The following is a 26,974-nucleotide window of genomic DNA, read 5'->3' as shown; positions in this document are numbered from 1 at the left end:
AACAATGCTTGGTAACTCTGCCTCGATGATTTGTTTTTAATCAGTATGGTTTGTGATTTCTTGTTCTTCAACATGTATTCCAAACTACACAACTCATTGCCACAACGTGAATTCTCATTACATTCCAATGGTGACAAAGAACAACAAAAACAGCCACTGTCAGAGAACCACCGTCGGTGAGTGCGCTTGTGTGTCGGAGAAGCTCTTCACTTCTATAACCTTGTTCACCAACAACTTCCATTTCAGCTCGTCCTTCTTGCTCTGATGCTTCAACTTCTCCTTAAAATTCCTTCAACAATTCATAAGATTATTCGTTTCCATGTAATCGGTGGTGGAGAAGGAGACCAAAGCAAACGATGGGCTATACAAAATACCTGCAAAGAGGGACTTTACAGCCGTCACCCAGAGAGCACAGCCGAGAATGGAGCTCAAGCAGCTGCCACATTCTCTTGCAGTGGGTGCATCCGCCGAGAACTCGGTTCTTGCAGCCGGCGAAATGGCGGACTAAGGCTTCCAGTCCTCTGCACGCCGGGAATTCGCACGGCTCCGCGTTCTGCCTCAGAACCTTGTCGTGAGGGCCGATCGTCCGGCATCCATCTGTGCATATATGAACAAGGGCCTCCATTGCCTCGTGCAGCTGCAGGTAAATCTTCCTCTCCTCTGATCTCCTCAGCGTCTCCGACTTCCTCTGATGAGTCATACGATTCGCTTAAGGCAGCGAAGTTTCAAAGCTGAAGCTGTGCAAAAGAGGTTCGTAGTTACCGTCTCCGCAGCCTTCACGGAGTCGAGCAGCTCTTGTGCGAGCTCGTGATCACTCTCCCTCATCACCTTCCACCCGCCGGAAGCGGACACCAGCTTGAAGTTCTTGACGATCAACCGTTGGCAGAGAAGGGAGAGGCGAGCCGCGTCGCAAAGCCGCGCGAGCTGCAGCGCGTCCACCGCGTTCTCGGCTGTGAGGAGACCTCGTTCCAGTTGATTGGCGCACTCCTCCTTCAAAGAGGGGATCATGAACACATGCGCCAGCACTAGCAGGTGAAGCACGAACTGGTCCATCTCTTCTTGCTCGTAGCTATCAGATGCAATGCCACACGCTTTATTGCACGGTCGAAAATTGGACTCCAGCACTACTTTGAGCTCTTACCTTGACGTGTAGAGGAAGCGAAGGAAGACGAGGACTGCACGGTGAGGAACACCTCGGACGGAGATGGCTCTCCGGCCTCGCCTCTTGGATTGCCTCAGCATGTTCTTCAGCACCGGCGAAGCCATGCCCTGTCGTCGATTGTTACAAGTCCCACGATAAATTCATCAAAAACTTCCACTCTGTTCCGAAGAAGAAGAGGAGGAGGAGGGTGTTACAAGAATGCTGGCATGGGCAGGGACGATTCCATCATTGGTGTAGACCGAAACGTCAGCTCGATAGCCGTCGGAAAAAAGCCTTTCCAGTAGATCAGCGTTCGACTTCCCGGAGGCGGCGGAACATCTGCCATGAGACATTCTCGGCTCAACATGCTTACTGCTGGTTCTTAAACCGAGCAACGGGGGCGGTTGCGGGCAACACCTTTCCTTGCTCATCTCCCTCCTCTGCTCTTCCATGCCTTAATTAGTTTGCTCTTTGTCGCTTCAATCAAACAAGAATAGCTAACGAAACTACACAGATTAAACAAACTGTTCTTCGATATCAGAGAAAAAAAAAGGTACCTGGAATTTGTGAAGGGAAGGAAGGAGGTACTCCTTACAATCCAGCAAGAGATCTCTGAGCCCCCTTGATGAGATGATTAATTGTGAAATGCCCCTCCTCTTCTCCCCTCGGACAAAGTAAAGCTGGGACAAAGATGCAAATCCAGAGGTTAATCTTTTTCTTTTATACATGTTAAGGTTAATCTTTGGTTATCAGCCATGAAACATCCTTTGACATGCAAGAATTAGCCGTGTCGTTCCCTTCCAAATCTTCTGGTGGAAAAATTAGCCTCCTTTTAGCCTCTTACTGTAGTAATTTTAGCTGTCGATAAGGATGTCAACTGACTAAAATAACAATGTCAGACGACGCCAAACATAGTGAGAACAACCTGGCGATGAGTGTTCTTTATTTTGATTATTAATGTATGAATCTTCAGCATATTTAATATATTTATTAAACAAATAATTCTGAAGAAAAATATGGTGCTTCATTGATAATAATTAAAATAGAAAACTTTTTTTTATTATTTAAAAATTAAAGTGAGCTGTTTTATAAATAGAAAAGGTCGATGGATTCGTTGAGAATCATTGTAGCTAGTACTGGCCGTCCGTTTGAATGGGCCCTTCCTGCGAGCCTCGTTCACGGCCGTCCATCAGAGTCTCCGTCTTTCAAAAGCGCGTTTCCATTAAAATCCCTATAAATATCTTTGCATAGTTTTTCCAGTGTCCGTGAAGAGAAAGGCCCTATTGCATTCGCCTTCTCTCTCTCTCTCTCTCTCTCTCTCTCTCTCTTCTCTCTTCGCCGCCGCTGCAATGACCGGACCCGGGCTGTTCTCCGACATCGGAAAGAAGGCGAAAGGTACTTTTGATTTGATATCGCTTTCCCTTCGTCACTCGTCGCATCCCAATTTCCTCCTGCGTTTTTAACCTAGGATTTTGATTTTGATTTTCCCTTCTTCCTTTGGTTGGTTACTCAGATCTGCTGACCAAGGACTACTATACCTACGATCAGAAGCTATCCGTCTCGAGTTCCAGCGTCAGCGGAGTGGTAATCATCCTTCGAGCCTTCATTTAGTTTTCTTCGCCTTTTTTTTTGATTCGTGTCGTTATTTTTAGGATGCCTATACTGTTCTCTGAATTGCTCGATTATAATCGGTGGTCAGTTCATGTCTATTGCCTCTTCAAAAAATATGTTCTTAGCTGCTGATCTGATTGTTTTAAAAAGAGGATCCTTTTTTTTTGTTGCTTTTATGAAAAATAATGTTTCCATTTTGATAATGTTTTCTAGTCCCTGTTCCTTCAAGAAAATTTGGGCACACCTATTCTTTTTGTTACCAACTCAGGCAATTCAGTTTTTCTGTTTACTCATGAATTTGCTACTGGGCAATTGGTTGGTTGACGTTCTTCTTTCTAATTATCTTACACATCTGAAGTGGCTTGGAACGTCTTGTTAGATTAAAAACCCTTTTTATGTGTCTATTCATGTCAAATGGCTTTTTCTGTAATAGTGATTCAACCATCTTGTTATTTTATTTTTAAAATTCTGCTTGTACTGTTTTTAGTATTAATGTCTGTTACTAGTGAATGTCTGCTGGTTCCTTGCATTGCTAGCTTGCAAGTTTGTTTTACTATTTATATGCAGTCATCAACATCACTAAGTCCATGCAGCAATATATATTGAAAACAGAAGTGGATAGGCAAGTAGATCTGATATGAGTTACTAAAACGGAAGAGATGTTTTATATTAGTAGAATGACTAATGATTCTTTGTTGGAGCCATCAGTATAATGTTATCATATAGTAAAATAAACGGAGTATCTAAGGAATTGAAAACTGCATTTTGTGCCAAAGGAGATATTCATAGGACAAAGCACTTCTAGAAGTAGGCGTGGACTAAATCTTAGATTTAACATGAAAAATCGTGCGGAAGCTTTTATACCTTGTCCTGTTAACATGAACAGTGTCAATCAGGAGTTTCGTTTATATATCTGTAATACAAGCTATGCCATCACTTTTTTTGAAGTACATATTATTTTATCACCAGATGTGAATGATTGAAAGAGTAAAATGAATATACTGAAGTTTTTCTTAACTTTATTTAACTACTGGAAATGAAATGGTTGCTGACCATAATAAGTTCTCCCAACACATTTTCCTAGGCAATAGCCTTGTGTTTATTTTCCTTATCATTTCTGTGATAACATATAGTTGGGAGTTGCTGTCATTCTGGGATTGCAAATTATTTCTATCACATAAGATATGAAAGAAATGCTGATGGAAAGGGATTTAGTGAAAATTTTGTTTCCATTTTTTTCTCATGGATTTGATCATTCACATAATGCCACTGCCTAGCACCTTTTGTTGCTTTAATCAAACTATTGTTTCTATCCACTCTGCAAACAGATATTCATGTTCCAACAAGTATCTCTCCAGTGTCCCTCTTAATAATGTTCTTATATGTTTCTCTCCAAAGAAAGATAATGGAGTTATTAAATAGTATTTAGTATTTATTACCATATACTTTTGTGGAAGGAGAGTCTTAGCGCAATGGTAAAGTTGGTGTCATGTGACCTAAATGTCACGGATTCGAGTCTCAGAAATAATATCTTGTAAAACAAGGTAAGATTGCATATCCTTCCTTGGGCTCTTTTATACTTCCCTTGTGTCGTGCTAGTGAATTATGTGTTTATTGCATAAATGTTACCGACTTGATCTCAAAAGACTGACAAACAATGGAATTCAGCATTAGTGCTTTTTGATACCGTAATGAGTATGGTCCTTGTAATTACATCATTACAGCTTCTCTTCAGAGACATTCAATAAAATGGGATGGATACAAAGAAATATATGTGCCCAAATATAGATCCAACTACTGGCCAGATATGTGTAGCTTTAAGTTAATGGTATTTCACTTATTAAGCCTGTAAACTTCCTCTTTAACCCACAAGTTTCCATGTGCGACTGTAGGGTGGTGTGGTACACTTCAAATTCTTTATTTCTCCTCGTTTCTTAGATTTCTATATATCATGAAACGAAATGATTTCTTTGGTTTGTATTTAACCGTGTCATATGAAATTGAGTGTTATGATCAATAACTATTTATTTGGGTATGTAATACTGAAACCCCACAACCTGATCCTTCTACCAAGATTTAGGATCATTCTGTATTAATGTTTACCAATAATTGTATATTTGTGTATTTCTCAGCCGGCTATATTCATCATTTTCCCATTCTCGATCTAATTAATGAGCAGGCACTTACATCTGCAGCTGTCAGGAAAGGAGGGCTTTGTACTTTTGATGTTGGTTCGCAGTACAAGTATAAGAACACCCTCATTGATGCGAAAGTCGACACTGAATCTAATGTACATTTTCTGCTCCATTCTTTCTCAATAATAGTTGAAAATTGATAACAAACTAAGAGGTTTTCATTTCTCACTTCACTTCTTTCCAGATTTCTGCCACTTTGATCATCTCAGACATTTTGCCGTCCACAAAGGCTATTGCTTCGATCAAGCTGCCTGATTATAACTCTGGAAAGGTACTAAGGTTTGCTCATTTTAGTTGTTGACTTTTTAATACTGGATAAAATAAATTTTTTGTTATTCAGCTGGAAGTGCAATATTTACACCATCATGCAAGTCTTGCATCGGTTGTGACTTTGAACAAGTCCCCGTTAATTGAGCTTTCTGGAACAATTGGCGCCCAAGGTATTGCCTTTGGTTCAGAAGTTGGATACGATACCTCCTCAGGAGTTTTAACCAAGTACAATGCCGGAATAGACCTAACAAAGCCAGAGTATAATGCTTCTGTAATCCTGTAAGCCTTACTACTGTTAAATTCTATTTCTTCAACATTTTCATCCAAGAGTTTGTTTGCAATGACACTTCTCTCCTCAGGATGGACAAGGGAGACACTCTAAAAGCTTCCTTGGTGCGCCATTTGGACGAGACACAAAGGAACACTGGGGTACTAGAAATTCTCAGAAGGTTCTCCATAAATGAGAACACAGTCACTGTAGGAGCACAATATGCACTGGATCCCCAGACAATAGTGAAGGCAAGGCTCAACAATTTTGGTAAGTTAGGGGCTCTACTTCAGCATGAAGTGATTCCCAAATCAATATTAACCATCTCTGGAGAGTTAGACACCAAGGCCTTGGAAAGGACTCCCAAGTTCGGTTTAGCTCTCGCTCTCAAGCCTTGATTATCATCGTGGCCACAATTGAGAGCGTGTGCATTTATTCGTTAGGTCAAAAGGGCGGTTGTGAAATAAGATGCTCCACAGGTTTGTATTTTATTTTATTTTATTTTGAAATTTTGACTACTGTGGACAACTAACTAATTTGATCGTCCATGTCTCTAGGGTGTTTAAGATGCAATTCCAGTTGTACTATTTATCAAGATGTTTCACCATTTACTTTTCCACAGAATTCGTGATTGAGATTCTAATGGCCAACCAAACACATTTTCAACTCGGCTATCACTCATTGTCCGAAAGAGCAGAAGACGCACGCAAAAGGCCACTTCTTTTATTAGCGAGGCTCGGTCCCTCAGTAGCTGGCATTGGCCCATGTTTGCTAGATTGATCAAAAAGCAGCAGCATTCAATTTAGTTTTTTGACCATTTCAAAACTGGCTTCTGTTCTTCGAACTGACCTGTTTCTTCTCTTCGATCTGACTGCCTCAAAGACCGACCATCTCGATCTCCTAAGCGTTGGAATCAAGAAGCCATGGGTTTAGTGCAGCAGGATCAAAAGAATGGGCCATGCTAGAATTACAATGCGACATGACCTCCTCTGCACAAGTCAAGTGCTGGGACCAATATCACCTGTCCAGCCAACATAAATCCTAGCAACCTGAACGGCTGAACCTAATGCCACATCCGAATTAAATGTGCATACTTATAGTTGACCATAGAACAACTACTGTTGGTGTCCCCTCCTCCATCTCTTCCTTGTGCCAGCTAGCTATTAATCACTCGTGCACAGCTCCATTCCATCAACCATGATGGGAACACAGGCACAGGCACAGGCAAGGCTTCATTGCCCTTTCCTTTCCTCGCTTCTGTTGGATGATTTCATTCCCTTTTCTTCATTTCGCTCGGCTCCTCCACTGCAACTCACTGTTCCTGCACTGCCAAATTGAATTATCCTACTGCTGCGGCTGCTAGCTGCTGAAACTATTGCAATGAATTTGAACTTGACAGTAGCTGCATCTAAGAAAAATTGCTTATCTGTCTTTGTATACTTCCTTCTCGTTTTCTCCTTCTCTACATTTCCTCTGCTAACAGTCAACCCTGTCTTCGGCCCTCCTCCTCGTAGAATGTCATTGTTGGTCCTAGTAGATGAAATGAAGACTGACTTTGTACGTGTCAATGAATCAAATAATGTGTTTATTATGCCTTTTTGTTGCACAAACAAATAATTGCTTCAGATTCTAGCCAGCAATCATAAGTTTGATTGAAGCAGCCATATTGTGGACACCATTGCGACAAGCTCTTTGGATTCATTTTCCAGAAATACCTATAAGAAATATATCTTTTCTTTAACAGTATCTCTTTATTTCTTTCCTTTTATATAATTCTCTCTCTCTCTCTTTTTCCAGAATAAAAGCAGGACTTGATCTTTTTTACAAGTTCAGAATTTTTTTAATGTGCCCATTTTTATGTTCTTCAAGAGAAGAGAATTGTGAGTGTTGCCAGAATATGACACTGTGCTACTGGTTTATAGTAAAGATTTCTTTTTCTCCTTGTATTTATTCCGAGAAGGTGAAACCTTTACAACTGATGCACTTGATTCATAATTACTATTCCACTGATAATATTGAACATGAAGTATTTGATTCCAAGCTTCAATCTTCAATGAATGAACGCTAGAACACAATTTTTTTTTTTTTTATCTTTGTCCGATATGCGTTAACGTGGTGCCCATATTTTGTTCCTTTGTAGGTCTCTCTACCAATTGCTCAATTCCCACGTATACTTTTCCTGTCTATCTATCTCTATCGTACTCGGATAACTCCTCAATGAATGAACGCAACACACACGAGGAAGAGAGATCTTCCCTCTCTGTCTCTCTCTCTCTCTCTTAGATGTCTCTCCGAGATCACCAGCACAGCGGCCAATCCCCGTTTGGCTCTCTTAAATTTCATCTCTTCCGAGGAACACAAGCCTACGCGAGTGAAGGACGGCAGATGCATGAAGACAAACCTTGCCTGTGATCGCCTTCTGCTGCCTCATCAGCTACTGCCAGTACTAGTGCTACTACTACTACAAATCTCCCCCCTCCTCCTCTTGCCTTTATATCGCAACCCAATCGCTACCATCGTCCGCAACGACTTCCGATGCTCGTCGAGGGAGGGAGGTAGAAGAAGCGATGAGCTCAGAATGCAGCAGCGGTTGCCAATCCGGTTGGACTACGTACTTCGTCCACTCATCAGATGAGCAGAACTCTCTTTGTCACAAAGATGGTGAATCCTTCCGACGGGTAGAGGACGAGGTGGAGGACTTGTCTATGATCTCTGATGCGTCCTCTGGACCGCAACATTTCAATGAAGTTAATGGGAATGGCTACTGCTACCTTTACTCTGCTTTGGTTCCGGCTGATGGTGGCAAGAAGAAGAGAGCTATGGTTGAGCCTCAACAAAACCAGCGATCCTCTGTTCTGGATGACACTGCCAGTTCCCACCGCTTGACCAACTCCAAGGCATGCTCTCTTCCTCCTGCTCTGCTTTACCTCTCTTTGATACTGTTTTTTTTTCCGACTCGACATCTTTGTATGAAATCACAGAATAGCTTCACGGACTGCAACTATCAGATGAAGGAATCCATGGAGGAAAATTTGGACTTCTCTTATGATTTCTCCACGACCCAATTTCAAGTGAACGTCTAGCCTTTTTGTAACTATGTTATATTATATTTCGTTCCCTGTGGGTTTACAACAAGAGAAAATTTTGCAGGCAAACTCTGCTCTGAGGATGCAAATGGGGCACTCTCAATCCTCTGCTTGTGCCAAACCAGCCGCGACAAGACCGGTTAAGTAGCTAATGGTATTTCCATTTCTTTATTTTTACCTTTATTCTTACGGTGAGATTTGTTCCTGTTGCGATCCACAGGGATCGAGGAAAAAAGGAAGGAAGATGTATTAATGAGGCTCCTCTGTTTCGGAGAAGAAAAAGAATGCTACGAAGGCTCCATTCCAATATATCTCCAAGATAGACAGATTTCTTCCTTCAGTGTTTTTTTGTTGTTGTTGTTGTAGTCGTTGTTTTTTTCAGTTCTATGTCAATGCATCAGGAAACAGCCTGAGCAGATGGGAAGAAAATAAATAAATAAATAAAATTGCTTTTATTCCAAAAAAAAAAGAGTAAAAAGTATTGTTTTCAATGATTCTCTTGTCATGGAAAGAGGTAACAGAATGTAGCTTGTGCATCTGTTCAGTGTTTTGTCCGCACACTGAAGTCTTTGGAATGAGCCAGCAGGCTTTGTTTCCCCTCTCCACCAACTCACAAGCATACTGTTAAGGGAACATAGATTCAAACAGAGACTGATTCCATTACGGCAGTCAGGAGAAGGATTCTAAAACAAAACACATAACCACACATAACAATACTAGTAGTGTCTTCTAATTGATCAGAGTATCTTAAGATGCATGTTTTCTGTAGAATAATATCTTATGGATATTCAAGCAACAGTCGATGATGTTGACCAACTCAAGAGTTTAAAAAATCAATTATATTAAAAAGAAGAAGAAGAAAAAACAATGAGAGATTGCTTTGAGCAATATTCCAGCTTTCACAACGCATGAGTAGGACTGGACTACTAATGAGTTGCCAAGGTCCATACTGTTGCAGGTCTTTAATACCTGGGCCTATCTCTTTTATTGGGTCACGCGCCATGTAAACATTAAAATAAAGCACCTTTGCAGTCAATGTGTGGGGTGTTCTTCTTGAAGGATTTCTTCTTCCTCTTCTCCTTCTTTCTTCTCTTCTCTTTTTTCTGTGACTGTGAATCTGAAATGTGCATTTGGTATCTTTGGATGTTCCTCTCCACTTCAACAAGTAACTAAAGAGAAGACATAATCTTTAGCTCTTTCCTCTGAGCAGGTCATTGTTGGCCCTTAGTTTAATTTCCTGCAAGACCTTCATGTATCTTCATTATATTCACTATAGCGATCAGACATCTGATGCACACGGACAAATATATTGATTAAGCTTAGCTGGAACTGAGAAGGAACGTAATGGAGCCAATTAATTGAGAATGCATCCTTTTTAAATATTTCCAGTATATTTATAGCAGCATCCATCTCACTTCTTGTACTCTTTAAATGAAATAGTCCTTCTCTTTAACGTGTGCTGTTTTTTCTTCTTCTTCTTTTTTTTCTAAGAGCAATCGGGTGGATCAAATTTCTCACCCAGATAGTTAGTGAGAGGAAACAAAGCCAACAAGGTGAAAGTGAGACATTAGTGTTCTTAACTCCTCGAGGAGCCCACCTCGAATATATGGGAGGACGATCCCATTTGAATTTCGAAATGAGAAGCAAAAGCATTTATTTAGTGTTCTTGAATCGCATGAGACCTCAGTCAGTCAGTCATCATGTGAATCAACGAGTGAATATATTTATTAAGGATTCTCTTTGCACTCATTTGCAACTTAAATGAAAATAAAAAAGTAATCTTCTTCTCATCACACTCACCTAGCCTTTGCAGGATTTGGACTTCAGAAATCCCCCTCCTTTTCTTGCTTAGTCGCATCGAGCTCCATTAGAGAGACACTTTGGATTTTGTACTCTTTGCTTAATTGCTCAGTTCTTTGGTTTCAGCTGCTGCCTCCAAGTCTCATTGAGAGAAGAGAGCTTCAATAGGGCAGCCATAGGCTTGTTCCTACATATTTGAAACGGCATTTTACTATTATCTAACTTTCATAATATCAAAATCATACTATAAAATTCAGATCTGAATGCATAAATATGTTAAAGAGACTTTCAAGAATACACGATGAGCCTACATTATTTAAAATGTCAAAGTCCTACAAATCCATTAATGATGTTGATTAGTGAACATCATTGTCCTAGATCTTGTAATGAACTTGTGATAAATTTTATCAAACCTTTATAAATTTAAAAAATTATGTGATTTTGATATTATAAAAATTAAGTACATAAAATGAAAAAAAATCCATATTTAAAATAAGATCCTTTTAAATTTATCATGTTCTTAAAAAGTAATTTTAATGGATAAAAATACAGATTTATCGTGCTCTTAGAAATCTAATTGTACTCCTATATGTTGAGTTTGTGGATGAAAAGTAACATAAATATTTTTTTAAAAATTATTAGTAATCAATTTGCAGAAGAATTTTGGAAATATAAAAAAACACCTTGAAATCATGTTGGATAGTTTGATAATGATCGATTTTTAAATACACCCAGATGACCATTGTGCTGGGCCAACAATAGATACGTGCAATTAAAATACATAGATACACCCATTTTTGAAAATGAATATAAAGCATGACCTAAATTTACCTTTCAATTATTAGATTCAAACGAACAATAAACAATTTTCGTAGCTGATTGCACATTTAATTTTGATGTCGATCACAAGATGTTTGTGTTAAACACTCATCAAGTGTTCAAACTTGTAGGAAAACTGCATCAGGTCTGCTTCTTAATCCTTTGTTACTTATTTCACATTATCTTGGAAGACGCTTAAATAAACAACCTAGGAAACAAGAGGATCTTTGCATCATTTTTTTTGGGGCAGTCATGTAAAAATCTTAGAAAAACCCTTGGACTAATGGTCATTTTTCTCTCTAAACAATGCCAAAGGAAACCAAATTCCTCCTAAATGCCTGAAGCACATTCTGAAGTGATTACATTGTATCTGCTATAAATGACCCAAGCTATATTGTTCATTTTGCATACAGAGATTGTGACCTCAAGGATTCAGCAAAAGTATAAAGACATTATATGTCAGCTCTGTTCTAGTTCTTATCAAAGGCTGGCATTTGCTTTCTATGTTTGGAATTCCTAACTATAATGAGTGAAAAGATACAATTGTGTACAGCCATCAACAAAGGATGAAACAAACAGATTTATTTAAGAAGTTCTTCAAATCAGCATACACAATGTAAAATTAAACAATTATATAGATATTTTTGAACATTTCAATCAACAGACCAGAATCTTAAACCCAAATAATTTGTTATTTTCTATGCAACATCTCATATTGAACCAGCTTTAGTTTTTACAGTAGTTGATGATTAAGTTTCTCCATCCCTCTGATAACGCCAGAAATCTACCCATAACATGACAGAAAGAATAAATAATATGGTTGAATAAAAATAAATGATACCAAAAGCGCAAATTGGCACACTATGTAAATTACATTAATGTCTAGTAACGGTTGCACAAGTCAAGCGTAGGAGATGGCTGTATTGGTAGAAGAGACAAAAAAATGCAGCACATCTAAACTATCCTGAAGAAGTTGACTGGTTATCTAGCATAAAATCATATATTTAGATTGAATATATAAGCTAACAAGATATCTAAGTACCTTAAGAAAACCAATTTCTTTGGCTATGGTGCGGAAACATTGCCTGCAGCACATGAGACCATACTTCCTTATAATTGCATGAGAATTGCAACAAACACGGCTACAATAAAGAAAACCACTGGTGAGACAAACATCACACACACAAAAGGTCAAAAACATAAAACGGAGACATCTCTGAGTGTAAATCTCAATCTAGATATTAACCAGAAAACAGCATAACCAAGCAATGAGTTACTGCATCATATAAAAAACCACCGTATCTAAATATCACGAAACAAAAAATAGTTTTTTTTTAATGATATGAGTCAAAACGTCATCGAAAAGTAGAATGATGGAGCAAAGAACTGAAAGAAAACAATCTACGAAATTGGTGTCGTTTCTGCCCATCAACCAAATAAAAAAAGTAAGTTAAAGAAGCTGAGAAACAACAGCAAGGTGAATTTTATTTTGAACCCCAAAAAATACGTTAAAGCGCCCCTTCGACTTTCATCAACAAATAAAAAACATGAATTATAAGACGAGTTGAGCATGCACCGAATCGTCCGTTCAACCCTGATAAGGGAAAAGGGGAAAACAAATAAGAAGATCATACAAAAAGAACTGATAGAATCTCATACCAATCCGGGGATCCAGGGCCATAGTTCTTGGGATGGGAGTTCCAGATGCCCGAGTGCCCCGTCTCTGATCAATCCCGGGATCCAGGGCCATAGTTCTCGGGATGGGAGTTCCAGACGTCCGAGTGCTCCATCTCTGCCCACCTCGCTAGAATCGAGAGTAAAACCCTAAACCCTGAAACACAAACCGCAACGGAAAACGTTCGACAGGAATCGAGAGGCGAGAGGATTATTTATATGAAGAGAGGCGAAACCCTAGGTTTCGAAAACAATATTTCCATTTTCGGCAATGATCAAATTCATTTTTAAGACAGACCGAGAAGTTTCCTTCAAAGCTCGACCAGGTCGGCTACTTGGTCTTGGCCTGGTCAATAAGTTAATAAAATTATTTATTAATAAAAAAAATTCTATAATAATAATTTTATATTTGTGATAGATGAACCTTTTAGAAGAACAATAAATCTTTTCGAGTTAATATTTTAAAAGTTAATTTTTTATGTATATAAATTATATTTCAAATTTACTGATTTTTTTTTTAGAAAAATGAAAGGATTGTTCCATTGACTGTTCCTCAGAGCTTTTCAAAATTACACTGGTTGACTCAGAAAGAAAAGGAACGTGACAAAATCTAACTAATTAGTCAACACCCGCCCGCCGCCGCCGCCGTCACGGTTCGCGGTGGCCTTTGCATTGCGAAGCTCCTCCAACCACTAGAAAATCCTACTCCTTCGACAAGCTTTCGGCCCTCCTCAACCTCTCCTCTTCCTCTGTCTTCTTCTTCTTCCTCTAGGTCTTCACTTTGGAGGTCCATGGGCTCGGCTCCTTGCAGTTGAGTCCAAGTCCGACGAGCCGCGTCACCTTCTTGTCGAGATCGAATCTCCTAAACGACGACAAACTGCTGCTACTCGATGAACTGACCAGCTTCGCCGCCTCTGCCGCATGGCTCTTCGCGCCGTGGGAGTGGTCGCCGAGGGATCGCCGCGGTCAAAGTTCGCAGAATTAGCCTGGCCGGAGGAATCCCGCCCGAGAGGCGCTGAGCTGGCGCCCATCCGCACCGCGAGAGGCCGCGTCGTCCTCCTCCTCGCGTGCTGCAGTTGGGGCTTCGGGCTCGGGTGCGCGTAGAAGTTGATGGCCGTGGTCGAGCACCGGTCCATAGAATAATCTTCGGACCGGCTCGGGAGAAGGTCTCCTTCCGCGGGATGAAACAGCAGGATCCGGCCGTCGAGGAACACTCGGTCGGCGCAGCGCAGCATATCAGCAGCCCGTGCCGGGTGAAGAAGGCCTCCTCCAGACAGGACCTGGAACTCGAAGTCCTCGGAGGTGGGAGTCGGGACAGCAGAGAACAACAGGGCCTTCCCTTCTCCTTCATCATCATCATCATCATCATCACCGGTCTGCCATTGCCCATGCTGGGCGATTGTGAATTTGGCAGCCTCCTTCTAATTTCCGGGCGAATAGAAGGAAAGAGATGATAAGGGAGAAGACAGCCAGGGAGCGAGATGAACGATGTTGGTGAAGACATCGCTAGTGCAGTGATGCGCCATTATTTGCGGCGTGACGAAGGGTTTAAATCCATGGACGACGCCGGTGTCCTTTTGGCTCGCAAAGCCTTCGGCTCCGTAACGCTCTGTTGGGGAGGAAGATGAGAAACTGCGCTAAATTGACTTAATTTTCACATTTTTCCTTTTTAATATTTGTTTTATCATAAATGTCCATCAAATTTTTATATTTTTATGTTTTAATAATTACTAAATTTTAGGTGCAAAATGGGAAACAGTTATCAATATTGTATTTTCGAAATTAATTATTATTATTATTATTATTATTATTGTTTTATGTTTTGGAATTTTCTTGTAACGTAACGTGTTATTATTTATTTTTTTTAACCTCCGTAAAACGGAAGCAACTTCTTTTTCGTTGCTTCTTCCTTGCCCTCAAGTCAATTGCTGCTGGTGCGCGATTAATGCGCCAGGCATTTGCTTCTTGCTTTGCCTTCGAGATCTCTCTCTCTCTTATCCAGGCGACTCTAAATTCCCGTCCACGGGCGCGGCCTTTCTTTTCGTTCTCGCGATCCAGATTTGTTCCTTAGGGTTTGGGAGAGATGGATTCTGGGGAGGTTGTGGCGTCTGGCTTCACCGAGGATTTGCACCCGTCGATCAAAGGTGAGGTTTTTTTTTTCTTGTTCTTTTGTTAGTTTTGTCGTCAGGTTAATAAATTTGTTCTCTTTTCATTTGGCTTCGCTTAGTTCGGGGAGGGTTGGTTTAGTTTGTTTCTAGTTTTCATTTGGCTTTGCTTTGTTCGGGGAGGGTTTGGAAAATCTTGGGATTCCAGTTTCGTTTGTTTGGCTTGATTTATCAAAATGAGGTGTGTCTTCATGTTTCTCCGCTGCGTGTTGGGATTTCATACTAATGGATGTGGAAGCATCATTCTTTTAGATCTTCAATGGTAAACATAATGCATCGAACTCGGCATTAAGAAGTCCAGGGAGCTGAGGTGAGAGTTGAAAAGACGGATAGGGATGATGCATTATTCTAGTATCCGTTCTAACAAATCTATCACCGTACTTTACTTTTTTTTCTTTTCTTTTTTATGGTCAAGTATCACCTTTCTTCTCTTGTATGACTGTTTTGAGTTCCAAATCATATTACGATAAGCTAACTGGGATATTTCATAAGAAAATACATCAGATGCTTTGCAAATTAAGAGAAGGCAATCATCATGAACATTAAGGAAGAACAAGTTACTTTCATGCATTTGTGCATTGATTGATTTTGAAATTATGGAAGAAGACTTTTTGTATTCGTGAGATTGATCAATTTTGGGACTAAGGAAGAGGATTCTTAAATTTTAGCATTTTGTCAAATTTGAATTGACTTCTATGATATAGCACTGGCTATAAACGCTTCTAGCTTGAGTACTGCTATAGTGCTACATTCTTACTTCATTTTTTGTATTAAATCCAAGTGCCGGGACCAGATTGTGCTTGGTTTAGAATGATTCTATGACTGTGTCTAGACACTTATGGACATTGTGGATATACATATTTATTTTTGAGGTTGAGACAAATAGCTTAACTTAAACCAACATAATGGATTTGTGACTCCATCTTGACCTTTGGAGTTTGGTATTGAAGGTATGCACATTGCACACTAGAGCACAAAGCTTAGTTTGTTGTTGCGAATTTAATCCTCCTTTTATTTTCACTATATTTTTCATAAAATGATTTGTACTTTGTGAAATTAAATCTCAAACTATTTCAGCAGCTAACATGTACAACTTTTTGTGGTTTGTTATGTGGATCTTATCCTTTGAGATTCTACAGTAATCAACCACCAAATCAAATTACTGAAATCTTACTTTTTCCTGTTTTAATGACTAATTATTTGTTCCCAACAGTATATTAGTGTTTTGTTAGATTTTAGTTTTCTATCCGTTTCAAACATAATTTTCTTTTGCAGAACTCAAGAAGAAACATCAAAGGGATTTGCAGAACTTGACTTTGGCCACTCAACCTTTCAAGACTTTTTATTTGTTTGTGTTTGCTACACTACAATATCTTAGGCAATCACTTATATATGTTTTAAGGAAGGGCAGTTGGATCATGGCTTTAACTATTCTTTTTGCTGCTCTGGGTTTCTTTCTTGTGAATGATTATGGCTCCAGCGAGAAGGTATCTTATTATCATATTGATTGTTCACTTGCTTGTAAGCTACAATGAAAGGTGAAAAACAAATTGCAAATTTCCTGTAACGTGGGAAACGAGCAAGCTAAGTTCATCATAGCTGAAGTAGATAGTAACTCTTGGGTGTTATAATCATTAAACCACTTGTTGTGTTGTTCCTTCTACTTTAACTAGCTAGTATTTCTAATTTTCTTTTTTTGGAGTTAGATCTTTTACTCTGTTTATTGTTTAACTCAGTTCACATCCTTGCTTGCAGCATATTGTGGAATTGCTTCATTATACAAACTATGTTGTGTGGTGGGTGGCACTAGGTGTGGCATCATCGATCGGGCTTGGTAGGTAGATATTGAGTTTGAGGCTCCTCTAAGCTCAGTTTCAAGCCTGTTCAGTAAAAAAATTTGCAAAGAACTTTCTTTTAAGAAACATAATAATCGTATCGGGTCACTATAGCTTCTTTTGGCTTCCTTTCCATATAGATCATGTTGAGGAAAGCTTTATCTGTGTAATTTGCCGCTGCTAGGCTCCTTAGGATTTAGGAATTCCAATGAGCCAAATGTACTTCAACCTCCACCTAATGCAAATACTTTTTAGTTCTTTTTGTTCTGTTAGAGCAGATTTTATTTGAACTAATTTAAATTTCTTATTTGATTTATTAGTTCTTGTTTGATTACTTCTTGTTTGAAAGATGTATCCATTTCATAGATTCTGAACAACATTGTGTGTTGATAGGATCTGGCCTGCACACATTTGTGCTGTATTTGGGTCCCCATATTGCTTTTTTCACTATCAAGGCCATGAAGTGTGGCCGAGTGGATCTCAAAACTGCCTCATATGATACCATACAGTTAAAAAGAAGACCATCATGGCTTGAAAAAAGGTGTTCTGAGTTTGGACCACCAGTGTATCATGCCTTACCTGGCAGTTTAGTTAGGATTCCAATCTGCAGTATTCTTCCACAGGTTCAGATGGAGGCGATTCTTTGGGGTTTGGGTACTGCCCTTGGTGAGCTTCCACCTTATTTCATCTCAAGAGCTGGTAAGTTTTTCCGATTCTTTACCATAAATCACAATCCAGGTTTCTGTAACAGTTTTATCTAACTCTTCCTTGGTCTCCGGTCTCTATTGATTTCTGTATTTTGTCTACTTTCCCTCACACACATGTTTTTCTTTGTATTGTCCTTGAAGGTCTTTCATCTAACTATTAGGCTATTTTTCGGATTATGCTCTGAATATTATTGGAGGAATCTTCATTAGTTTATTCATGAATGCCTTATTCTAATTGATGCCACCAACAATTTCTCTATAATTGATGTCATTCTGCAAACACATTGGTCTTGTTTCCATTTTTATTATAGTTGTGATATGCTTTATGCTTGCTGTGAATGCAATTTCCAGCACATTAGTTTTAGTCTTTTTTTTTTTGGAAAAAAGGAGCAAGATGTTGCCACTTCTTAGCATAGTTGTCAGAATCATACGATTTACAATTCAAATCACGCAATTCAATTTGTACTCAAAATGGTTCAAACTGTATGTGTTAATCATTTGTTTGTCTCATTTGACATGATTCAAACCGATTCAGTACCAATCAATTGATTCCCGAATATGAACTTAGCCATTAATTAGTTCTAATCAAACAAACAAAAAATTATGCGTAATCTTCAATTTGCATGCACATTTTATACAAATCATCAAATACACACACCTAACTTAAATTATATTGGCAAACTATCAAAACATCATGGCTAGACCTAACTACAATGGAGGAATCAGTGTCCTGATTTTTTAAAGGGATTATATATATATATATATATATATATATATATATATATATATATATATATATATATATATATATATATATATAGTAGTTCAGAAGATAGATAAAATTTTTAAAAATGTTTTGGAAGGATAATCTAATAATATATAATCATACTAGATGTCAAATATAATATTCTTACAAACATTAGTAAGGGATTTTTCTTCTTCTTTATTTTTTTTAACATGAACCATATGATGCATTGAAGGAGAGCCTTGGCACAATGATAAGATTGCTATCATGTGACTTGAAGGTCACGGGTTCGAGTCTCGGAAACAACCTCTTGCAAAGCAAGGTAAGACAACGTATAATAGGCCCTTCCCCGGGACCCTGTATCGACGGGAGCTTTGTGGACTGAGCTGTCCTTTTTAACCATATGATTCATTATTCAATTCACCAAAAAGATTTAACAATCGAACATCATCGATTCAGTAACCTTAATTATGTCAACTATGTGATACTGTGATATGAGTATAATTTCTTGGGATAATTTCCAAGGTACTAATCTGTGTGCCTGCTGTTTTCTAATCACAGCATTGATTTTCTGGGTCTTTCAAATTAATCATTCAAAAGCATTTGTCATCATAATTTATCCTTTTCCTGTATTCCTGGAGCTGGTGTTGCTGTCAGACATTGAATTTGTTTCATAAATTATACACTAATTATCTTCCTTTTCAATCTTAGATTAATTAGTTTGATTTCCTTTAACAAAACATGCAATGCAGCAAGCTTGTCTGGAAACAAAATGGAGTTGGAGGAACTGGATGCAGTGTCAACAAAAGAAGACGGCTTGATATCTGCTTTTCTAAAGAAAATTAAACGCTGGTTCTTCACTCACTCCCAGCATCTTAACTTCCTAACAATTTTAATACTTGCTTCAGTAAGTTGTCTATATTCCTTTCAGATTTTGACAGCATTAGTTTCTAATTGCTACTTGTTCATGTCTTATTCTTGTCATGGAAAGGTCCTTTTGGTGGAAGCACTTTTTTATTCTAGCATTCTTATGTCATGTTTTTAGGTTTTCATAAAGGATTATTACTTGAAATCTGACCTATTAGTTTGTGGTTAATGGTGCAATTTAGGTACCAAACCCACTTTTTGATCTTGCTGGTATTATGTGTGGGCAATTTGGGATCCCATTTTGGACATTCTTCCTAGCAACCTTGATTGGAAAGGCATTGATAAAGACTCATATTCAGGTAAGTAGTTTATAGTTCCCTCCATCTTTTAAGATTCTTTAATCTTCTATGTGGTAATATTGAAATTTCCCTCCATCTTTTAAGATTCTTTAATCTTCTATGTGGTAATATTGAATCTTCAAATTAATTAAATAGGGATGTTGGTTGATGCTGCGTTCTTTATTTTCCATATATTAATCTGCACAATAGCTATGAAAAGATAGAGAATTGTATTCTTTTATCCAACAAATTTGTACAATTTAGGATTTCTTTAGCTTTATGGGAATGGAAGATGCCTAATGGAAACTATCCTACATGCTTTTAATGCAATCCACATTTGTTAAGAATTCTGAAGTTTTGTAGTGGTTGCATCTGTGGCATTTGAAGCATTGTGATGTCTACTGCATTGGTCTTTGCAATATATGGGAAGAGGGAAGGAACTTTGGACGGGTAAGGCACTGTGGAATGGAGACAAAAATAGGGGTGATAGAATAAGGTCAGAGCAGTGAATGTGGAAGAACAATGAAGATGAATAGTTGTGTTTTAGAATCCACATCAATGTATGTGGTTCTCAAAATATGGGAAATATGGCCTTCGGTTGTTGTTAAAATGCTAATTTTCAATGAAACAGGGATGATGTACATTAGCACTGAATCTTTCCAATGGGAAAAAAAAGAAGAAAAATTCACAGGCTCTGTTGTGTGGAATGATAGATTATCGAACTGGTCATTAACTGCAGAAAGCATACCAACTATGAATGTCTGTGTTTACAGTGGGCATAAGATGAAAAACAATATCTTCTTCCCGTCTAGTTATACATTAGTTATTATCTTTTAAGTACTCACAGTTTATTGCTGGTTTTATAGGTGAAGTTTGGATTTCATTTATTGTTTTCCTTAATCCTTTTTACTAAACTTTGATATTCTTTTACAGACAGTTTTCATTATTTCTCTGTGTAATAATCAACTATTGGAATGGTTGGAGAAGGAGTTAATATGGGCGCTTGGTCTTATCCCTGGTCTATCTTCTGTGCTGCCAAACATTATTGCTAAATTACGATCGGTACAGGGCAAGTATTTATCCACCCCGGTTCCAGAATCGCCCCAACTAGACGGAACGGTAGGTCAAATTTATACTTCTTGTGGTTAAGGCAGGCATGGAACTTCTTTCAGGGCAGCATTTTGATCCCTATGTTTTTGGTTCTTCAGGCGCAGCAGTGGAATCTATCATTTACGATGATATGGAATACGGTGATATTGCTGGTGCTTGCTAACTTCTTTGTGAAAATAGTGACCGCTACGGCAAAACGATACCTCAATGAGCTGCAAGAATTGGAGTTGGCTAATCAAGAAAAGATGTTAAAAAATTCACTTGAGCAGTAGATTCAACTGATACTTGCTAGTGGAAGCTACATTCCATTCATTCAGCAGGCTTCCTCGGCTACGATCCGTTAAAGCACTGTCCCACGGCTAAAACATAGCCTTTCATGGCAGGTTCTATTTGTTCACCTGCTCCGAAGGAAAGCAACTTATGCATTTAATTTCAAACATGAGAAAATCTAGCAGTTAAAAGTAAATCCTCATGTTTAACAATCATTTGTCGTTCAAGCAATTGATTGAACAAAGGATGTTCCGACAAGTTACTGGTTATTTTTCTGAAAGTCAAAGGTTACTGCACTTGCACTTGTGATGGTTCTGCAAACCGTCTCTTTCTTGTTTAAAAATGCTTCAAAGGTGCCTTAATACTAGTTTCGCTACATTTTAAACATTCAATTTTATTTTATTCAATAAGTTGTCCTTGGGGGACATCGACTGTCTTCCATTTTCAACAGTGATGGCAATGGAGGACATCTCAAATTAATCCAAGGGAACAGACAGCCATGGAGGAGGAAGAAGAGGTGGTGGCAAAGACTATGAACATAAGCTCAAAGAGCTTCGATCACTGTTTCGTCTCCAGGGCATAGCTGAGTTGGTTAAGACGCAGGCAGACAAGGGAGGAGGGTTCGAAATCTGGCAAAGTCAGACAATACCTTCTTGTGTCGTGTTCAACATTTTCTTCTTTAATAGTTTTTTTTTACATAAAAAGAGTTTCGATCTATTCACTCATTTAGCATCCAAATCGAGATGGATAAATTTTAACACACTTTTAAAAAGTATATCAAGTTTGATTTTTTTTTAAAAAAAAGTTTAGTTAGATATGAAAAAAATGCGTGACGTTAGATTTACCCATTAAAAAAGGGCAAGTTACTGCGCCTATGCATTTGCGCGCGTCAGATTCGGCATTAAATTACTCTGGACTTGTCTCAGTGCCAGTGGCAGTGCCGGTGGCCGGATCTGCAGCTACTGCTGCTGCTACAGTATCGGTGAGGGCCGCTTCTGCTACTAAAGAGGAGAAAACCTTTGGAGATTCCAAATCTCGTTGATCACCAGCTTTCGATTTGCGTACCCAATTTAGGAGGTCGGCCGGCTCCGTCCATGGATTCCAGGAAAGGCAAAGGGAGACGGAAACAGAGATCACCAATAACGACGACGACGACGACGACGACATTCCTCTGCTGCTCTCTCATCGCCTTTTTCTCCATTTCTTCTCTGTTCGCCACTGCTCGTTCAGGTGAGCTTAACGCCTCGCATTTATGGCACGCTCTCCTAATTTGGTGCTTCATTTTTGCTCAAGCATGCTTCTTCTCTCCTTCCCGGGGAACTTTACTACCATTTCAACTGACTGATCATGTACGTGTGTTTGTGCTTTTTCCCAAGCTCTGGTTCCTTTCCCTAAAAATATTCGAGTAAATTTAATGATGCAGCATCAATATCTATATCCATACTTGTTAAGTTTACATCAATTTGTTATTCTCTGTCACAGATCTTGGAAATCCAACAAGGATTCCTCGAGTCCAGGTTCGGTTTCGAATCCCAATCTCTGCTTCTCTCTAGCAAGGAGACCTTGCAGACGTAAGCGGATCTTAGCCTACCTGTGCCGTCTATGCTAACCTGCGCTGTCCGAGTGCAGGGGGCGGCGGGAGGACGACGTCGGGGGCTGGGCGGCGGCGGCAGCGGGAGGCCGGGATCGTACCCTCCGCTCTGCGCGTCCAAGTGCGGGGCGTGCACACCGTGCAACCCGGTGCACGAGGCAGTGCGGTCGGGCCAGCCGGCGGTCGAGGAGTACTACCCGGAGGCGTGGCGGTGCAAGTGCGCCAATAAGCTCTACATGCCCTGACCGGCCGGCCAGCAGCCACCGCCATTCAACTCTTCCAAAATATCCTCGACAGGAAGCGGCGCAATCCGTTGAATAATCGTCGGCACATACGGTTGAGGGAGATGACGCCAAATTAGCCTTCTCCGGTGGAACCCCGCATGTCTGGAGCAGGGGAGACTCTGCTCATGCTTGGCCTCGTCAAAGATCCTCTCTTGCATGATCTCCCAACAAGCAAATAACATATCCAAAACATCAATGTTAGTTGCAGTGAACACATAGATCGATCTACAGTTTGTAAATCTTTTCTTTTTCTTTTCTTTTCTTCTCGAAGCGTCAAATGATTTCTGCAAAGTTTGGTCGTACCATCAAACTGTTTGCATGTGCGAAGGGTCCAGGCAGTTTTGCCTTTTGAATTATTGTATCATTGAGTGGCGCCTACTGCATGCTACTCGACGGGGAAGAAAGAAAGCTAAGCAAGAGAGACGAAGGAACTCTGAAATTTAAAATGATTATGTAAAATCATAATATATTATATTATGATTTATTTTTATTTTTTTATTTTTAAATTTATAAATTAAATTCATATGAGAAAAAAAAAGTTGAGACAAAATAGGTTTAAAACAAAGGCAATTACTATCCTTTTGCTAATATGAACACGTTAATAAAAAATGATGAAAGTGAGTTGTTTAATCACATATATAATAATTTTAATTAAAATTAACCATATATAGAAGTTTAAAATTATTATACGGTTATTTTTTAGTCATTTAATTATTTTAAAATATAGCTAGATTTTAATATTTTCCTATAATTCATCTATATTTAAATGCAAGAATAAAAAAATATATTCTTTTAAATTACAATAATATATATATCCTTGTTAACTATATTTTATTATTTTATTAAAAAAATTCTTTTAACACTCTTAAAAAATAATGCTAATTGATTTTAGTATTTTATTATCCAAACCAATAGAAGCTTCCAAAAGGGTCAACCGTATTGAATTGTGGTTCATAACGTAACGGAGATTTTTTTTATTTTTGCCCTTTCAATTTAAACATTTTTTCTCGTTTTTATTTCGTTCAATATAAACAGTCGTCTTTTCTTTCTCCGGGAAAAGGAGGCCGCGGCCGGGATTGATTTCTCGTCGGCGAGTGGCGCTGTTTTAGTCGCCCCAAAGGTAGCAGATCTCAATCGCTTCTCCCCTAGCAATTCGATCTTCTCATGTTGGCTGTGGTTTCAGATGAGTAGATAGAGTTCTGTGTTTTTTGATATTGTGGGATTTGCGATGCAAATCTGCCCGCTTTTGTCTATAAATTTGTTCTTTCTTTGTGTTTGACAGATCTAGTTTTTTCTTTTACTTTTCTTTTTTTTTTCTGCATCGTCATTCAGAGTTTTTGCCTTTTAGGTTTCTAGATCTTGATCGTGCACCTGCTTCATTTGTTTTCTTCTTTTTCTTCTCTCTGCCAATTCGATGAACATTGAGTGGAGATTTTGTATAACTCAGATTATTGTTACATGAAATTCGCCTTCGTTTACTTTCTTCGGTTTGATCTCTTGAAAATTCTGTTCCGTGCGCTAGCTTCTTAGCTGCTAATTGTTTTTCTTTGAACTAACAGTCAATTATGCTCTCATTTCTTAGAACAAATCGGACAAGGATAATATGGAGTGAGAAAAAACTAAGTTGAGAGAAAAAAACTAAGTCAGGGAATGAAAGAAGCTGCTAATCCGAATTGTTAAACATATGTTCGATAACATTAACTATAATGAGTATCTTAAAAAAATGGCTGTAATAGATGGGGACATGAATTAAATGCTAGAATTTGTGCGTAGATGATACCATTGTTCCTTCTGTTGCAAGAATAAAGTTTATCTCCAATTTGTTGAATTTCTTCCATTTGGTTTCAGGTTCTACTTCTGAATAAAGAATAGAATTTATCTCGATTTTTTAGAATTTCTTGCCATTTGGTTCTAGGTTTTACTTCTGAATCAGTGCATCTATCTTCCATGTACAACGGGAGTTTAGAGCATTCGTCATAACAACAACTAACAATTCGTATATAGTCACAAGCACTCTTTTCAAGCTTGATACATTATTTCACAGTGGCATCCCCTTAACTAAAAGTTATTGCATGATTAGATTTATCAGGTGTTTGCTAATTATTACACTATCATTTCTAAGAGAGTGTGCGTAAGAAATTAATACATTAGGAATTTTCTATTTTTTAGTTCGCATGATAATTCCACCTTAATGATGATCTTTTCCTTCCTTTCATCATTTTGTAGAAAATAAAGGAGCATACCTGTCAATGCTGAAAATATGCTTCAATAACACTTTGATTGATTGTGGTTGCTGTTCTCCCTGATTCTGGCTGTAACTTGGGAGTATGTCATTTAGTGGTATGCATTTGGGAAAGTTTATCAGATGGACTACTCGAAACACAGGGTTAAAGCAGCTCTATGACATTAACTACCTTGCTACACTACAGCAGTAAATACTTTTGGTATTGAGTTGTCATGGAACATGCAGGGAAAATAGTGATGCAAAGGTTTGAATTAGGGAGATTGCTTGGACAGGGAAACTTTGCAAAGGTTTATTATGCCAGGAATCTTAAAACTGGGCAGGGCGTTGCTATTAAGATATTTGACAAAGAGAAATTAATGAGAGTGGGTCTTATCGAACGGACCAAGCGTGAGATATCAGTGATGAGATTAGTGCGGCACCCAAATGTTGTGCACCTGTTTGAGGTCATGGCTAGCAAGAGAAAGGTTTATTTTGTCATGGAGCATGTAAAAGGCGGTGAGTTATTTGATAAGATTGCCAAAGGTAAACTAGATGAGGATGTTGCACGAAAATACTTTCAGCAACTTGTCATTGCTGTTGATTACTGCCATAGCCGAGGTGTTTATCACCGGGATCTGAAGCCTGAAAACCTACTATTAGATGAGAATGGAAACTTAAAAGTATCAGATTTTGGTCTGAGCGCAGTTGCTGATTGTAAGAGACAAGATGGCTTACTACACACAATTTGTGGGACACCAGCCTATGTTGCTCCTGAGGTAATCAATAGGTTTGGATATGATGGTGCAAAATCTGATGCTTGGTCCTGTGGAGTAATTCTATTTGTGATTTTGGCTGGCTATCTCCCCTTTCACGATTCTAATCTTATGGAAATGTACAGAAAGATTAGAAAAGGCGAGTTCAGGTTCCCTAGTTGGTTTTCTCTTGAGGTCAGAAGATTGATTTCAAAAATGTTAGATCCAGATCCAACTACCAGAATTTCAATTGCCAAAGTCATGGAAAGTAGATGGTTCCGGAAATCATTTGATGACAAGAAACTGAAAGGCATAGCAGCAAAAGAAGACGCTGTTATGGATGTTTCAGCAGCCTTGAGCTCCAGCAGCAACAACTCTGAGGAGGCAAAGGAAGACTCGAGTGAAATCAAGAACCTGAATGCATTTGACATCATTGCTCTTTCACCAGGATTTGACATTTCAGGTTTGTTTCAAGAGGGAAACCATGAGAAAAAATTTTGGTTCACGTCCAAGTCACCGGCACTAACTATAATATCAAAGTTGAAGGATTTAGCCAAGCATTTGAGATTAACAATAACAAAGAAAGAGGATGGAATATTAAAAATGGAGCAGCTATATGAAGGCAAGAAGGGTGTTTTATCCATTGACGCTGAGATATTTCAGATGACACCTGCACTTCATTGGGTGGAACTGAAGAAGACAAATGGCGACACTGTAGAGTATCTGAAGTTGCTGAAGGATGGCATAAGGCCAGCTCTTCGGGACATCGTGTGGGCATGCCAAGGTGGTTAATTTACTCACACAATTGGTTTATATTTCTTTAATTTGGTCCAGCTTCCTAAAACAAAAGGGTAACCATGCTTTATGGTACTGTTCTATTCAGTACCAAGAGAAACATTTCAACGTTAGCTGAGCCGTATACATATAATTGTGTATATAAACTTTGTAGTTAAAATTGCTACCAGATGGTTAAATCAGGGTAACAATCAATTTGATCTTCGTTTGTTGATGTTAATCTGTGATACTGTTTTTTTTTCTTGTTCTTTTTTTTTGAAAAGGTTCAGTCCCATAATTTTTTTTAAAAAATATGTTTTTTATATTGTTAAAATACTCTTCTTTCGGCATTAAATTAAAAAGCATTATAATTGTTACGTCATAGAATAAAATTTAATTTGTTCTAAATGATTGCATATGTAATATTGTTATATTAAAATAGTTTTCA

At 38.6% G+C, this 26,974-nt stretch overlaps 5 protein-coding genes, 1 long non-coding RNA gene and 1 pseudogene across 9 annotated transcripts; 5 read left to right on the top strand and 2 right to left on the bottom strand.

Annotated features, from left to right (window-relative positions):
• Positions 1-130: 130 nt before the first annotated feature.
• LOC141848607 (BTB/POZ and TAZ domain-containing protein 4-like) lies at positions 131-1,781 on the bottom strand. Its single transcript, XM_074736659.1, has 5 exons — positions 1,357-1,781; positions 1,142-1,269; positions 763-1,069; positions 375-688; positions 131-289 (listed from the first exon to the last, which is right to left on the bottom strand). The coding sequence occupies exons 1-5, from the start codon at positions 1,591-1,593 to the stop codon at positions 160-162; spliced, it is 1,116 nt and encodes a 371-aa protein (XP_074592760.1). The 5' UTR covers positions 1,594-1,781; the 3' UTR covers positions 131-159.
• Positions 1,782-2,476: 695 nt separating this feature from the next.
• LOC141831722 (mitochondrial outer membrane protein porin 5-like) lies at positions 2,477-7,435 on the top strand. 3 transcript variants are annotated; one of them, XR_012602083.1, is made up of 7 exons: positions 2,477-2,536; positions 2,655-2,725; positions 4,932-5,042; positions 5,132-5,218; positions 5,288-5,496; positions 5,577-5,964; positions 6,108-7,435. XR_012602083.1 is itself a non-coding variant. In XM_074719132.1 (6 exons), the coding sequence occupies exons 1-6, from the start codon at positions 2,491-2,493 to the stop codon at positions 5,881-5,883; spliced, it is 831 nt and encodes a 276-aa protein (XP_074575233.1). In that variant the 5' UTR covers positions 2,477-2,490; the 3' UTR covers positions 5,884-7,435. The 3 variants fall into 3 exon arrangements, 1 of the variants encoding a protein (XP_074575233.1); XR_012602082.1 differs by having other exon boundaries at positions 6,043-7,435; XM_074719132.1 differs by having other exon boundaries at positions 5,577-7,435.
• Positions 7,436-8,043: 608 nt separating this feature from the next.
• LOC141831599 (protein SOB FIVE-LIKE 5-like) lies at positions 8,044-8,899 on the top strand. The gene is made up of 4 exons (XM_074719026.1): positions 8,044-8,382; positions 8,467-8,556; positions 8,636-8,710; positions 8,792-8,899. The coding sequence occupies exons 1-4, from the start codon at positions 8,053-8,055 to the stop codon at positions 8,822-8,824; spliced, it is 528 nt and encodes a 175-aa protein (XP_074575127.1). The 5' UTR covers positions 8,044-8,052; the 3' UTR covers positions 8,825-8,899.
• A 522-nt stretch (positions 8,900-9,421) lies between these two features.
• Positions 9,422-13,179, bottom strand: LOC141842709 (uncharacterized). 2 transcript variants are annotated; one of them, XR_012602971.1, is made up of 4 exons: positions 12,850-13,179; positions 12,233-12,332; positions 10,372-10,558; positions 9,422-9,808 (listed from the first exon to the last, which is right to left on the bottom strand). It is a non-coding gene; the product is annotated as an uncharacterized LOC141842709 (long non-coding RNA). The 2 variants fall into 2 exon arrangements; XR_012602970.1 differs by having other exon boundaries at positions 9,423-9,817.
• A 1,599-nt stretch (positions 13,180-14,778) lies between these two features.
• Positions 14,779-21,269, top strand: LOC141844494 (vacuole membrane protein KMS1-like). Its single transcript, XM_074732531.1, has 8 exons — positions 14,779-15,008; positions 16,305-16,516; positions 16,785-16,863; positions 17,258-17,563; positions 19,069-19,223; positions 19,426-19,542; positions 20,455-20,640; positions 20,730-21,269. The coding sequence occupies exons 1-8, from the start codon at positions 14,948-14,950 to the stop codon at positions 20,901-20,903; spliced, it is 1,290 nt and encodes a 429-aa protein (XP_074588632.1). The 5' UTR covers positions 14,779-14,947; the 3' UTR covers positions 20,904-21,269.
• Positions 21,270-21,775: 506 nt separating this feature from the next.
• LOC141844503 (uncharacterized) lies at positions 21,776-22,737 on the top strand (annotated as a pseudogene).
• A 1,082-nt stretch (positions 22,738-23,819) lies between these two features.
• On the top strand, positions 23,820-26,761 carry LOC141844487 (CBL-interacting protein kinase 18-like). Its single transcript, XM_074732522.1, has 2 exons — positions 23,820-23,896; positions 25,003-26,761. The coding sequence occupies exon 2, from the start codon at positions 25,234-25,236 to the stop codon at positions 26,542-26,544; it is 1,311 nt and encodes a 436-aa protein (XP_074588623.1). The 5' UTR covers positions 23,820-23,896; positions 25,003-25,233; the 3' UTR covers positions 26,545-26,761.
• Positions 26,762-26,974: the final 213 nt, after the last annotated feature.

Source organism: Curcuma longa, chromosome 1 (assembly GCF_044706935.1).
Source record: "Curcuma longa cultivar G26 ecotype Majalengka, Jawa Barat chromosome 1, ITB_CL_G26_1.1, whole genome shotgun sequence".
In the NCBI taxonomy this organism is placed as follows: domain Eukaryota; kingdom Viridiplantae; phylum Streptophyta; class Magnoliopsida; order Zingiberales; family Zingiberaceae; genus Curcuma; species Curcuma longa.
This window is presented reverse-complemented; position numbering and strand designations above follow the sequence as displayed.

What these genes read in the sequence shown, in the direction of transcription:
- LOC141844494 (XM_074732531.1), top strand. Translation starts at nt 14,948, where the DNA reads ATGGATTCTGGGGAGGTTGTGGCGTCTGGCTTCACCGAGGATTTGCAC. An exon ending in GGCATCATCGATCGGGCTTG is followed by an intron (nt 16,864 to 17,257) that starts GTAGGTAGATAT and finishes GTGTGTTGATAG; the next exon opens with GATCTGGCCTGCACACATTT. An exon ending in TGATAAAGACTCATATTCAG is followed by an intron (nt 19,543 to 20,454) that starts GTAAGTAGTTTA and finishes ATTCTTTTACAG; the next exon opens with ACAGTTTTCATTATTTCTCT.
- LOC141831599 (XM_074719026.1), top strand. Translation starts at nt 8,053, where the DNA reads ATGAGCTCAGAATGCAGCAGCGGTTGCCAATCCGGTTGGACTACGTAC. An exon ending in ACCGCTTGACCAACTCCAAG is followed by an intron (nt 8,383 to 8,466) that starts GCATGCTCTCTT and finishes ATGAAATCACAG; the next exon opens with AATAGCTTCACGGACTGCAA. An exon ending in TCTCCACGACCCAATTTCAA is followed by an intron (nt 8,557 to 8,635) that starts GTGAACGTCTAG and finishes AAAATTTTGCAG; the next exon opens with GCAAACTCTGCTCTGAGGAT.
- LOC141844487 (XM_074732522.1), top strand. Translation starts at nt 25,234, where the DNA reads ATGGAACATGCAGGGAAAATAGTGATGCAAAGGTTTGAATTAGGGAGA.
- LOC141848607 (XM_074736659.1), bottom strand. Translation starts at nt 1,593, where the DNA reads ATGGAAGAGCAGAGGAGGGAGATGAGCAAGGAAAGGTGTTGCCCGCAA. An exon ending in CCGTGAAGGCTGCGGAGACG is followed by an intron (nt 689 to 762) that starts GTAACTACGAAC and finishes ATGACTCATCAG; the next exon opens with AGGAAGTCGGAGACGCTGAG. An exon ending in TGTAAAGTCCCTCTTTGCAG is followed by an intron (nt 290 to 374) that starts GTATTTTGTATA and finishes GAATTGTTGAAG; the next exon opens with GAATTTTAAGGAGAAGTTGA.
- LOC141831722 (XM_074719132.1), top strand. Translation starts at nt 2,491, where the DNA reads ATGACCGGACCCGGGCTGTTCTCCGACATCGGAAAGAAGGCGAAAG. An exon ending in AAGTCGACACTGAATCTAAT is followed by an intron (nt 5,043 to 5,131) that starts GTACATTTTCTG and finishes ACTTCTTTCCAG; the next exon opens with ATTTCTGCCACTTTGATCAT. An exon ending in CTGATTATAACTCTGGAAAG is followed by an intron (nt 5,219 to 5,287) that starts GTACTAAGGTTT and finishes TTTGTTATTCAG; the next exon opens with CTGGAAGTGCAATATTTACA.